Below are 13,042 nucleotides of genomic sequence, written 5' to 3' on the forward strand. Positions count from 1 at the left end.
ATGGAGTGTCTTGGGGTTGCAGCCCATAAGGGAACTACAGGTCACTCTGATGCCCATCAGCCTGCAGTGTGACCCATGAATGACGCATTTTGTGTTTGTGTCCTGTAGAAGCTGCTTCTTGGGAGTGTCTGGGAAAGATGGTTCTTTAGGCCTGAGCCTACCAGCTGTGCCCATGGCAACTCTTTCCACAACATCTGGATTTACAGGGTCCCCCAGAGGCAGTGGGTCGGACCTTCTTCCTCGCAGAATTCCCACACTGTGGTCTGGCTCCTTAACTTATATGGCCACAACTGGTTTTGGAGGTTCTGGGTTCATTAACCAAGAGGGTGTTCTGAGGTGCCAGTAGGAGTCCCACTATTATGCAGGGTGACAGACAAGATGCCTGGCTTGGGGCTGGAGTAATAGGACAGCAGGAAAGGTGTTTGCCTTGCACGCAGCCGGCCTGAGTTTGATCCCCAGCGTCCTATCTGGTCTCCCAAGCACCACCAGGCCAGGAGTAATTCCTGAGTGCAGAGACAGAAGTAACTCCTGAGTATTGCTGGATGTGATCCAGCCCCCACCCCGCAAAAAAAATATGCCCAGCTAACCAGCATGTGACCAGGACAGGACAACCAAATGCGTGCCAGGGGTTCTGAGATACCCAGGTTTCCTGTGGGGTGTGCAGTCCTGGTCTTCCCTGGCTGGGGAATGATGCCAGTTTTGACCATCTGAGACCCTCCAGCACTTTCTTGTAGGGTTCCATTCACTCATTCATTCATTCATTCTGTGGTGCTGGGGATGGAACCCATGGCTTACACAAGTGAGGCATGAGGGCTTGGTCCTACTGCTGTCATCCTGCCTTGGGTCCAGTGTGACATGGGTGGTCCCTTCGGTGAGTTGGCAGGAGGTAGGCACTCATTGCCCTCTTCCCTGCAGCTACTTCTGGAGGAGCAGGACCCTGCCCTGACCCCAGGAGGCAAGTGGAGGCGGTATCTATTAGGGAGATTCACTGGGGGTCTCTGTGCTGGGTCCCAGAACTCAGCCCTTTCCCCTGGCTGGTGGATCACAGTGCTCATGATTTGGATCAAGAACACAGATACTCTTGCTCATGAAATTCGCAGCTGCCCCCATGGTAGAATTCATGCTTTGTGAGCTTTGTGACTAGATGCCGACACACAATGCTTTCAAGATTAGACAGCTGGGTGGGATCCAAGCGGATGACATTTTAAGCCGCCTGGTGCGAGAGCTTTTGCGTTTCCGAAGACCTCATTGTCTGGTGGCCCAAGGAAAGGGCGAGTTGGTGGGGTCCATGGGAAAACGCTCTTGCTGCAAACCCAGTGAGTCACCGGAATAATGTGACTGTTGTCAACACAACCCCTCTGGGAAGGCGGCTGAGGGACTGGGTTTGAGTTTTGGGAAAACTGGAGACAGGCCCGGTTATTGTGGGGAGGAGGATTTGGCCACACCTGGTGGTGCTCAGCAGCGACCCCCGGTGGCACTTGCCAGATCATGAGCCATGCCGGGGACTGAAACTTACCTGCATCCTGTCCTACCGCCCCAGTCCTTCCTCTCCCCTCTCAAGTGGCTGTGTGCCAGGGCAGTTTCCCGGGCAACCGGGAAGCCTGGGAGGTGGGCAGGGTCGGGGACGTGGTGCCTACCATGTGGGCATGACAGGGGGGAGGGGCACAGCCTCTTCCCTGACCCCACCCAGGCCTCCCCTGGAAACGGGCTGCAGGAAGGAAAAAACAGCCAAGGGTGGGCAAGGCCCTGAGAACCAGCAGTTCTAACTGGCTCCCGCATTCCGTGGGGAGAAGCTGAGCCTGGGAAACAGGTCCTGGTCCCTCTTTCTCCGAGAATTTACTGGAACCTTGGCGGGCCCATTTCCCTTGAGGCAGCTACTGGGGTGCCCTCTGTTTTCCAGAGGAAACCCGGGTTGAGGGGTCAGGAGGCCCGCCCAGGCCATTAAGCTGGTCGTTGGCCAGGCCGAGTCTAACTGCACCTGTGGCACGGCTGTGGGGAGGGGGTGGACAGAGAAACCCCCAGAATAAGAACTCCCAGCAGGTGCAGGCAGGGGAAGGAGAGAGGACAAAGCAGCAGGCAGCTGGGGCAGGAGGAGGCAAGGGGTGGACACAGTGCCCCGACCCCTGAGGGACCTGAAAATCTTGGAGGTTTCCTGCCAGCCCCGGAGTGAGCAGAAAGTCTGTGAATCCAGCAAGACCCTCACAGACAAGGGTGGATGGGCTGTGAGACCCAGTCTTGGCAACGTGTTCTTGCCACAGGAGCACGCAGAAGACTGGGATGATGCCCAGAGGAGGCACTGGCTGGGGTGGAACAGGAAGGGGGGGCGAAGGTCTGGGGAGCTACGGCTTGAAGGCGGGGGAGTGGCCTGAAAAGCATCTCAGAGGTCCTGAGGAGGCCCTCTGGGAGTTTGGGGGGGTTCTTCAAAACCACCATTGTCACCCCCTTGCCCGTCCAACTGTCTGGGACTCAACATAGAGCTGAGTCCCGCAGATCTCGTGAGGAGTTCTGGCCAAGGAGCTGGAGGAGGGTGTGAGTCACTGCTCGGAACCCTCAAGCTGGATGCTCCCAAAGCCCAGTTCCCCTCCTCCCAGCCCCTCCCCAGGAGGAGACTTGGGAGATGGTGGGGACAGGCAGGAGGTGCTGTTCTGGTCCTGACTGCCTTGCAGGTGCTGGGTGAAACTGGACAAACCCTGTCCCTGTCCCCCCCGCCTCAGTTTCTCAGATGTGCCAGGAGTCATTCCAGGGGACACCTAGAACTTGTCAACTGTCCTAATACTTGCCCCAACTAGATATGGGATGAGTCGCAGTTTTGTTTTTCTTTTGAGGACCCGGTAGTACTCAGGGATCACTCCTAGTGGCGCCTGGGGACCGTATGGGGTGCCAAGGAAAAAACTCAGGCCAAGCATCCTACCAGCTGTACTATCTCTCTGGCTCAAACCTCAGCTCTTCTGACTGAAAGGCTTTAAGCAAGGGCCCTTCACCCTTGGGGCCTGAGTTACTCCCTCTGTAAAACGGACACCGAAAGCAAGTCCGATTCCTTCCCATTTCACCTTCAATTCTCTAGCATGGTTCTTTGGGGGCCACACCCAGTGGTGTGGAGCTGGGGACTGAACCCTGCCTCACACCCAGTTCTGGGAGCCTTCCCCAGACTCCGACAAGAACGTGACAGCACCTCAAGGGTCCTTCTGTGGCCTCCATCCAACAGTGCAGCCAGAGCATTCAAGTTTCAGTGACCCCCCCCTTTTTTTTTTGCCACACTGGCTATGATCGGGCTCACTCCTGGTGGGGATCTGGGGACTTTATGGGGAGCCAGGGATTGACTCTGGCTTGGCCAAAGGTAAGTGCCCTATCTGCTTTAATGCCCTCTGTTCACACCCAGGGATGCTCAGAGGTTGCTCCTGGCTCTGCACTCAGGAATTACTCCTGGCCGTGTTCGGGTGGCCATATGGGATGCTGGGGATTGAACCCAGGTCCGCCGCCTGCAAGGCAAACGCCCTACACGCTGTGCTATGGCTCCATCCCCTTGACAGCCCTCTTAAACCTCATCCTGGCCGCTCTGGAGGGGAGATGCCTTGGTTCTAGGTGCTCTTGGGGGACCTGCCGAGTGGAAGGTACCTTGCGTGGTGTCTGGCCACTGCAGACAAACCCAACCCTTGCAGGCTTCCCGCGCGGGCCCGGCGCGCCCCCTGGTGGCCAAGCGCGCCCCGCCCCGGCTGCCATGGAGACCGCGGTACACACTTCCCTTCCCGGGGCCGAGGGCGTCCGCGGGGCACGCAGGCCCATGAACATCAGGGCCTGCAAGGGGCTGGCGGTGGGGCGAGTGAAAGTCTTCAGCCGCCACAAAGGGGAGGTGAGGCTGGGGCTCCGCCACTGTGCGGTGGAGCTGCTGCAGTCCGCTGGGCTCCGGGTTCTAAGCTCTGGTTCCAGCGGGGGTTCGCGGCTCCTGCTCGGGGCACCCGGGTTTAGGGAATGGCCACGGGAGGGGGCGCTCTTCTGGGCTCTGCTCTCCTCCCAGGTCAACTGCTCGGCCTTCTCTCCCAACGGCCACACGCTGCTCACGGCCTCCGAGGACGGCTGCCTGTACGGCTGGGCCACCAACAGCGGCAAGCTGCTCTGGAGGCTGGGCGGACACACAGGTGCGATGGGCGTCAGCGGGCTTGGGCTTCCTGCAGAGCCGCCACACTGGCAACGCCCCTCATCCCCCAAGCCGGGTATCATGCGTGACAGAGGCCAGTTCCTTAGGGACAAACCCAGGAACAGACACACCCCTACCAGGGAACTTTTTTTGTCCTGGATGGCTGGCTTTGGACCACGAATATACCATTCTAATGACCGTCAATCTGGAACTCAAGGGCCAGGGAGCCCAGAGATGCTTTAAGCCTGTGAAGGCCTTTCCTTGCTTCTTCCTAGCTCAAGCGTGGCCAGTGCAGTGGCTGCTTCTGGTTGCTGCCTCCACATGCACAGTACTCAGAAACAGGCCTACGCATGGACCTGCCAGCCAAGCTGGGGTCTGAAAGCCGAGTCTCTTCTTTCATCGGCTATTACACCAACCCCAAGACCTCTCAGGACTCAACTCTTTCCCATAATCCTTCCTGCTGTCTCTGACAGCCCGATTTCCTCTGGCATGTTTGCCATGCTACAGGATGTCAGGGGGACCTAGCATAGGCAAGTCTCATTAAGACACAAAAGAAAGCACATCATCAAGGGTGATGTCCAGGGAGGGAGCAGCTGGCTAGGACCCTAAGGTCGGGTTTGAGGTGCCTGCAAGATGAGGGTGTTTATTTCCCCACATGGGCAAGTGGGGTAGTTTTGGACCAGGTGAGGGTGGGTGAGCGGGGCTGTGGGCTGTCCTTGCTCCCTGACTGGTGTCAGCCCCTGCTCCAGGCCCCGTGAAGTTCTGCCGTTTCTCCCCGGATGGCCGCCTCTTTGCCAGCACCTCTGGTGATTGTACTGTTCGCCTGTGGGACACAGCCGAGGCCAAGTGTCTGCAGGTCCTAAATGGTGAGTGGGCTGGGGTGTCGGAGCTGAGCACTGGCCTGGCTCCTTGGAGACTTGTGTTCTCTGTACCTGTCCCACCCGGTCTGCAGGTCATCAGCGGAGCGTGGAGACCGTCAGCTTCAGCCCCGATTCCAAGCTGCTGGCATCAGGGGGTTGGGACAAGCGGGTGATCCTTTGGGAGGTACAGGTATGTGGAGGGGCAGAGCTCCCCCTTTTGCTCATGCCCACACCGACAGCCAAGAGCTCTGCCATCACCCATGAACCCTCTTGCCCAGTAGGTCCCATGCAGGGCCTGGCCAGTCTCAGGGCTTTCTCCCTCAGTCTGGCCAGGCCCTGCGACACTTGGCAGGGCACAGAGACTCTATCCAGAGCAGTGACTTCGCACCCAGCTCTGACTGCCTGGTGAGCCTCCCTGTTCTCCCGGGACTGCTCATGGGGCTCTGGCTGGCCAGCCCAGGCTCATGGCAACTGTCCACAGGCCACAGGCTCCTGGGACTCCACCATCTGCATCTGGGACCTGCGAGGCAGAGCAGTCATGGCTCAAGAGCTGGAGGGCCACCAAGGCAACATCAGCTGCCTGAGCTACTCCTCCTCTGGCCTCCTGGTGAGCGGTGCTGCCCTGGGCGGCCAAGACTGTGCAAGTCTCATACCCCGTGGTCTAAGAGATCTCTGCCACGCAGGCTTCCGGTTCCTGGGATAAGACCATCTCTATCTGGAAAACTTTCACCTCAAGCCCGCCTATTCAGCTCAAGGGTCACATATCCTGGGTGAAGAGCATAGCTTTCTTTCCCGACGGGCTGCAGCTGGCCAGTGCTGACTACTCCCCCATGGTAACCCACCCCGTGGGACTTTCCTGCCCATCCTTTCCCTCAAATACTCCCCGCAGAGCCCACAGCCTGTCCAGAAACACCTGCTACTGCACCCTCCTAAACTGGAAGGGGAGGAGGGGGCCTAGCGCACAGCCTAAGGTCTTTTATGACCTGGACGGCCCGAAGGAAAGTGTACTGCACTCAGTCTCCCCTGATGAGAAGTGGAGAGCCAGACCCAACAGGTGGGCAGGACCGCACTGCCTTTCTGCTCATTTGCTTCCAGATCAAAGTATGGGACTGCAATACAGGAATGTGCCTTGAGACAGTGAAGGTAAGGCTGCCGGCCACTTCCCGCGGCAGGGGAGGAAGGGCTTCTGGGCAGGATGCAAGGCCCTGGAACCTGATGCCGCACTTCTGCGCAGGGAGTACTGGACGAGGCCCACGCCTTTGCCTTTACCCCAGACAAGAAACTCCTCGTGTCTGGCTCTGTTGATGGCTGATCAGGCAAGTCATCACGTCCACTGCACCACCCACTCACATCAGGTGCCGGGGCAGAGCGAGCGAAGGCCGAGAGGGCAGTTCAAGGCCACCGGCTCAAAGTCACCACCTGAGAGAGCCCGAGGCCCCTGTAACCAAGACACCCCAACCCCACCAGCAACACCCTTGCCCCCACAAACACTGACGAACACCTGCCAAGCCAGTGAGTGTGCTTTATTGTGACCGCGGCTCAAGCCTTGACTGCGTACTTCCGCAGTGGGTAGAGCCGCTCCTTCCGTTGCTGCTTCTTGGTCTTCAGGCTCTCCTCATGCTTGTTGAGTCGGCGGCGCATGGCACGAGTCTTCTTGGGCCGCAAATCAAGGGGCTTGTACTTCTTGCCCTGGGTGAACAAAGGAGAACCTGAGCATGGGGTTTAGGGGTGTCTGCAGTAGCTGAGGGGAAGACCCCTAGGGAGGCGTGGGGCGACAGGGGGAGGGAACTTGATCTCTAGATATGCGAGGACTGTTAAGTCACCAAGCAGGAGACTATCTACAGACACCTTGTTCAAGTTCCCTAAATTCAAGATGGGGGCAGTGACCTGTCCATGCGTGTGGGTTCCCCAAGGAGGACTTTTTGCCAACCTGGCCCCCAGGACCACTCCCAGTCCCGCGGCTGACTAGTCACCGGGCCCAGCTTACACAGATGTGCTACAGGGGAGGTAGTGGGGGGCCCACCAGTCCCAAGGTATTGTCAGGGGCTCGAAGGGACAGTGGTGCGGCCAAGGCAATAGTTTCACTTAAGGGGGAGTGCAGCGCAGGAGTTCTTGCCTTGGACTCCTGCCGACACGGAGCAGTCACCTGATCCACTGCCCTCTCGCATGAACAGATGTGGACCAAGGCAGCTCCTGTGGTCATGCCAGTGCCACAGGTGCAGAGGGAAGGGGATAAGGAAGGCCCCACCCACGGACTGTCAATAGCCCTGAAAGCCAAAACGGACACTTCAAACGGAAAACACCAAGGCCTGGAGTATCAGCTCCAGGCTTCTAGAATTAGCCTGAAACAGAGAATTGCAGAAAAATATCTAAGCAGGCAGGTCCCCCCTGGGGGACAAGCTGGCAGCACAGATGCTGCTGTCCACCTGTGCCTGGAGGGCCTGTCCACCTGTACCCCTAGCCTTGTACTACAGCCCAGGGATACAGGGCTCTTTACAGCATGGGACAAAGCCTGTCACCACAAGCCTCAGGCCAGGCCATGGGAGGCCATGGCTGAGACCTCACTTCTAAGAGTGGTGCCACAACTGTCCCCCCTCACGCTGCCAGGCAGCAGATGAGGTGAACTCTTCCAGCACAGTCAGTCCAGGCACTGTGACAGATACTCTAGCATGGCAAAACCTTCTGGCATTCAAGTGCTAATCTGGATAACAAGGAACCATTTTCCAGGACCAAACCAAACCAAAAAACCAAAACCCTCCAGTTTAAAAATTTATCCTATCGGGGCTAGAGCAATAGCACAGCGGGTAGGGCGTTTGCCTTGCACACAGCCGACCTAGGCTCAATTCCCAGCATCCCATATGGTCCCCCGAGAGTGCATGAACCAGGAGTAACTCCTGTGCATCTCCGGGTGTGACCCCAAAAAAGCAAAAAAAAAAAAAAAAAAAATCCCACCGTCAGACAGCACTGGAGTAAGCATTTGCCTTGCTTGCAACTGACTCTGGTTCCATCTTGGGCACCACATGTGCCCCAAAGTATGGCCAAAGCCAATCCCTCCCGACACAGAACAGGCTACAGAGAGTAACCCCATGCAGGTGTGTCCCCCAGTAAATAAGTGATAAAAACAAGGGGTGAGGAAAGAGCAACAGCACAGCAGGTACGGTGCTTGCCTTGCATGCAGCCAACTCGGAGTGAGGTCCCAGAACCTCATCCGGTCCCCCAAGCACTCCAAATATGGCCCCCAAACCAAAATAAAATTCAAAACGGGGGAAAAATTATCCTGGAAAACCTGTGTGAATCTGATCCACTAACTTAAAAGGCCTAAAGGCAGAGGCCCAAAGCAGCTTCTACCTGTGTGCCAGCCCACCCACAGCTTCCTTTTCAACACCTGCCCTGACTCAGGGCCTTCAGATGAGCCAGCTCCTAGTCATGTAACCTATTCCTAGTAATAAGTCAAGAATATAAACATCTGCTTATACACAGAGGAAAGCCTTCTTGTGCTTATGCGTGTAAGCTAGTGCTCGAACCCCAACTACACTTTTGGGGGAGATCCACACCCAGGGCTCCTGCATGCAAGGCACACCCTCCAGCCTGTTTAGCTCTTCCCTCCCACTTATATACAGACTTAGAAAAAAAAAAAAACCACCAGGAGTGATCCCTGATTGCAGAGCCAGGAGTGTAAGCCCTGGGCACTCTTTTCCAACAAGACTGGAAATGAGACTTTAAATCCTAGGATGAAGGGGCCAGAGCGATGGTAGGGCATTTGCCTTGCACAAAGCAGATGTGGGTTTGATCTCCAGCACTCCACATGGTGCCCCAGGAGCAGTAGGAGTACTTCCCGAGTGCAGAGCCAGGAGTAACCTCTGAGAATCACTGGCGGTGACCAAAACACAAAAAAATCCTAGCCAGAACTAGACACCCGAGAAAATCCCCCCAGTAGCCCTCAATTTGGTCCTGTCACACCTACCATCTCCCACCAATTTGGAATCTACACACATGGTGGTTCATTTGTAGGTGGTCATGAGTAAAGCTGGTAAGTCCAAGGCCTCAGCTCAGCAACATGCTAAGGAGCCGAACCTTAGTCCTCAGTGCCCTCAGCTTGGGAGTCTGGATCAAACCCCAGAGTCCAGTCAGACCCGCACCGCACCTCTTTGATGTCTTACTGCAGCTCGAGAAAACACTCACAGCCCAAACCTAAGAGGGAAAATCCAGACCCACACATCAAGCTGTGAAGCGCTGCCTGCTGCCAAGAGAAAGGCTGAACACTGTACCCTCTGGCCAAACCCTCACTGGAGACCTACCTTGTAGAATTTTCTGAGGTTTTCTTTCTGAGTCTGGTTAATGACGGTGAGAACACGGGCGATGGATTTGCGGACAACTCGGCTACAAAACAAGAGGTATCAGGCAAACTGGGTAAGACACACACACAGGCAAGGAGGACTGATTCCCAGGTGTAGAGACGAGGAACACCCCAAGGCAGCCTGAATCAGCTGACTGGTGGGAATGATGGACCCGGGACCCGGTGGGGTGACCAGGCCAAGCCTACCCCACAGGACACTAGGATATAAGGAAATACAGGGCTGACACTAGCTGCAGGCTGGGTCTAAGTGCCAAGTTGAAAAGGAGGCATATTGGGAATGAAGACCTCCCTCACTGTGGGGCTGGTAAAGGTAGTCTTGGGGCTTTGGCGTGCAGCCTGCCCCAGCGCCCCCCAAATCACCCAATTCTCTACCAACATGGTAAGTTAGGTGACTGTTGAATATGAGTGAAAGGTACTTTGTGGAACAGGAAAGATCCCGAGAGGCACCTTTGAACGTGGATACCGGGCCAGGTAGGGGGCTTGCCTTGTATATATGAAGCCCTGAGTTTGAGCCCGGGGGACCACAAACACACACAGCAGAATACAACAAAAAGACCCAAAACTAAAGAGAACGTGGGAGAAAGGGAACTTGTACCTTCCACAGTATTTTTTTTTTTTTGGGGGGGGAGGTTGTGGCCACACCAGGCAGTGTTCACAGCTATTTTCCCAAGCTCAGTGCTCTGGCGGCTGCAATCAAACCAAACCTGGCCCTCCAGCCCTTTTGCCATCTCCCGTCTGTCCCACAAACCGTAATTTATTCTCGGGCATTTAAAAAAAAAGGTGTCGCTTCGGGCAAGCACTTGGATGAGGCCTTTGAAGGTCTCCGGGGCTAGTTTTTCCCCCGCGAGAATGCAATCAGGGCAAAGCACGTGGGGGCTGGAGGCGCGTGAACAGAAAACACGCCCCAGGAAGAGAAGCAGCGCGCGGCAGCGTTTGCCTGGCGCCCCCTCGAGGCTTCCCCCGGTCCTGCCCGGTGTGCGCCGAACCCCGCACGGCGGGCACCCACGGGGCGCCCCGGGTCCGAGTCACTCACATCTTGGAGAGCTTGGACGCCGCGCCGCCCGTCACTTTGGCGACGCGCAGCTGCGACAGCTCCACCTTCAGGTCGTCCAGCTGCTTGAGCAGCTCCTCCTTCTTCTTGCCACGAAGGTCCCGGGCCTTAATCTTGGCCTGCGCGCGAGAGAAGGTCTGGCTAGGGCCGGGGCTGCTTTCCCGTCAGCCGCTCGCCAGGGTCGCGACGGCGACCCTCGGCCCCGCGTCCAGGCCCACCCCATTATATACACCGGCGGCGCCCGCGCGCTCACCGGCCCACGGTCTTCGGGGCGGAGGGTGCTTGCAAGGGATGCGGGCGTCAGGCCATCCCGCAGGGGGCCTCACGGGCTCGGTGGGCAAAGGGGACCCCCGGCCTCACCCCGCGCCTCCCACCCCAGCCCTCGAACCCCCCTGCAAGGCGGATGGCCCCCGATTTCCCGGCCTCACCATGTCTGATGAAGCCGCCGCCGCCGAGGCCTGCTCCGAGGGAAAGAGGAAGGGGGTGGGGTTGACCTCGGTAATTACTGCCGGGTGATGGCGGCAACAGCCAATGGCGCCACGAATCGCGCTCTGGCTCCGCCCCCGCTACCTGCCCTCTCCTCGCGAGGCGCTCCGGGGTCCGTCCCGCTCGGTCCCGCCCTCCTAGTCCCGCCCCTGGCATAGCCCCGCCTCTGCCATAGCCCAGGCCCCGCCCCTTCCTCTCGTGGCTTCTCTGCAGGTAGTTGCACTTGCTCGCTTAGGTGAGCCTGGCGCCTAGAGCAGCGCCAGTGGGTAACCGAGAGGCCTGGGGAGGATCTGAAGACGTCCGCTCAGTTATTCGTTCATTCATTCACTAACACGCGGCAGGTCTGGTTCGGGGCGGCAGTGTTGCGTGGGGGTGAGGGCAGGGGGAGGATTTTCCAAGATAATCAGTGATCCTGCCTTGGGGAAAATTCAAGGAGGGTGGGGAGAGGTGGAAGCCGACTTCTTAAACGTTCTGCTGGAGGCTGCGTGGAGCATGCAGGGCCAGGCTGTATTTTTACTTTTTTTTTAGTGAAACAAAATAGTTTTTATTGAAAGAAATTTACAGAGAGAGAGCGCAAGCTGGATAGAAAGACAGAGAATAGCAGGTTTCTCCAGAGTGGAAAGAGCAGCACCGACTTTAAAATTCTTATTCCGTTGCCTGGTGCTAGCTTGGCAAATCCTACTCGGAGTCTGTTTTCCTCATAAATGCCCCAATGGTTTTGGAAGATAATGCTTTGGAAGATCATGTAATGCTTTGGAAGATATCTTCCAAAGATAATGCTTTGGAAGATCATGTAAAGCTCTTAACTCAAGACCGCATGTGTAATTGCTCAAAGCATCATCTTTCCCATGGGAAAGGATGGGGGGGGGGGGGGAAGTTGTTGGAGGGTTGTACAGCCAGTAGTGCACTTGAACCCAGGTGGCCCAGGTCCGCTCTCTGGAGCTCCTGATGATTTCCGGGTAGGAGTGATTTTTGAGCTAAGAACCAGGAATTAGCCCCTAAGTATTGCCAGGTATGACCCCAAAACAAGCCCCCCCCAAAAAACCCCACAACAACTTTGGGTGCCGGAAACATAACTAAAAGGACTAGAGTGGATTTGATCCTTTAATACCTGACCTTGCATGGTCCCCTGAGTACCACTAGGAGGAAAATCCTACCCCCAGCCCCCCAGGAAAAGAAACAGGAGTGGGAGCCTGAGAATTAAATGGGAAATTTACATACACAAAGTGTTGTAGGCTGTATATATATATATATATATATATATATATATTATATATAAAAGTACGGTCTTGAACCTAAAGCAACCAAAGGCATGAAGGCCTTTATGACACAGGAACTGTCTTAGGAGACCCAGAAAAACTGGTGAGATGCAGAATTCCAGGCCCAGAGCATGGCTGGATACCCCCTGGAAGGAGAGGCTCCACTGCTGGAACTAAGACCATGCTAAAAATAATCACAAAAAAAGATCAACTGTCCCAAGCTTTCCTCTTTGACAACCACCCTAGCAAGGGTCTGTGGGGGAGGGGAGAGTTTGGGGAAGCTACATAAACTAAATTGGTAGCAGAAAAGGCACACATTTGCCTGTGTCTCTGCCTGAGTTGTTTTCATATAGCACAGTGGGTAGGGCGTTTGCCTTGCATGCAGCCAACATGGCCGACCCGAGTTCGATTCCTCCGCCCCGCTCGGAGAGCCCGGCAAGCTACCGAGAGTATTGGATATGCCAGACACAGTAACAACAAAGTCTCCAATGGAGACGTTACTGGGCCCGCTCGAGCAAATCGATGATCAACGGGAGGGCCTTAGTCTATAGCTTCTTTGGCCCTCATCTGTCTGAGATGTGAACTTTCTTAGGCCCCACTTCCTCATTCTAGAGAAACGGTCTGCACAACCTTGCCTGAGATCCATATTGTGTACTTTCTGCTCTGGAGAAGCCTCTGTTCCGTCATGCACAAATCTCTCATTTTCTAAATAAATTTGTTTTGCTTATTCATCTCTTCCCGCAATTCACGGGAGTGAAGGTGATAACTGTAGAAAACCAGGGTAAGATTTAGGACTGCTCCTTTCCTGTCAAAAGCAATTCCTGGGCCCAAAGATAGCAGGCAGGGTGCTTGTCTCGTACACGGCTGAGCCGGGTTTGATCTCTGGCATCCCAG

At 56.1% G+C, this 13,042-nt stretch overlaps 2 protein-coding genes across 2 annotated transcripts; one reads left to right on the top strand and one right to left on the bottom strand.

Annotated features, from left to right (window-relative positions):
- The first annotated feature begins 3,718 nt into the window (after positions 1-3,718).
- Positions 3,719-6,307, top strand: LOC130042704 (WD repeat-containing protein 38-like). The gene is made up of 9 exons (XM_056134852.1): positions 3,719-3,850; positions 4,016-4,136; positions 4,885-5,001; positions 5,088-5,185; positions 5,320-5,400; positions 5,477-5,602; positions 5,679-5,828; positions 6,091-6,138; positions 6,230-6,307. The coding sequence occupies exons 1-9, from the start codon at positions 3,719-3,721 to the stop codon at positions 6,305-6,307; spliced, it is 951 nt and encodes a 316-aa protein (XP_055990827.1).
- A 196-nt stretch (positions 6,308-6,503) lies between these two features.
- Positions 6,504-10,894, bottom strand: LOC130042764 (60S ribosomal protein L35). Its single transcript, XM_056134955.1, has 4 exons — positions 10,832-10,894; positions 10,386-10,522; positions 9,294-9,375; positions 6,504-6,684 (listed from the first exon to the last, which is right to left on the bottom strand). Exons 1-4 carry the CDS (start codon positions 10,832-10,834, stop codon positions 6,535-6,537), a joined length of 372 nt encoding a protein of 123 aa, XP_055990930.1. The 5' UTR covers positions 10,835-10,894; the 3' UTR covers positions 6,504-6,534.
- Between the last annotated feature and the right edge of the window lie 2,148 nt (positions 10,895-13,042).

Source organism: Sorex fumeus, unplaced genomic scaffold, assembly GCF_029834395.1.
Source record: "Sorex fumeus unplaced genomic scaffold, SorFum_2.1 ptg000109l, whole genome shotgun sequence".
In the NCBI taxonomy this organism is placed as follows: domain Eukaryota; kingdom Metazoa; phylum Chordata; class Mammalia; order Eulipotyphla; family Soricidae; genus Sorex; species Sorex fumeus.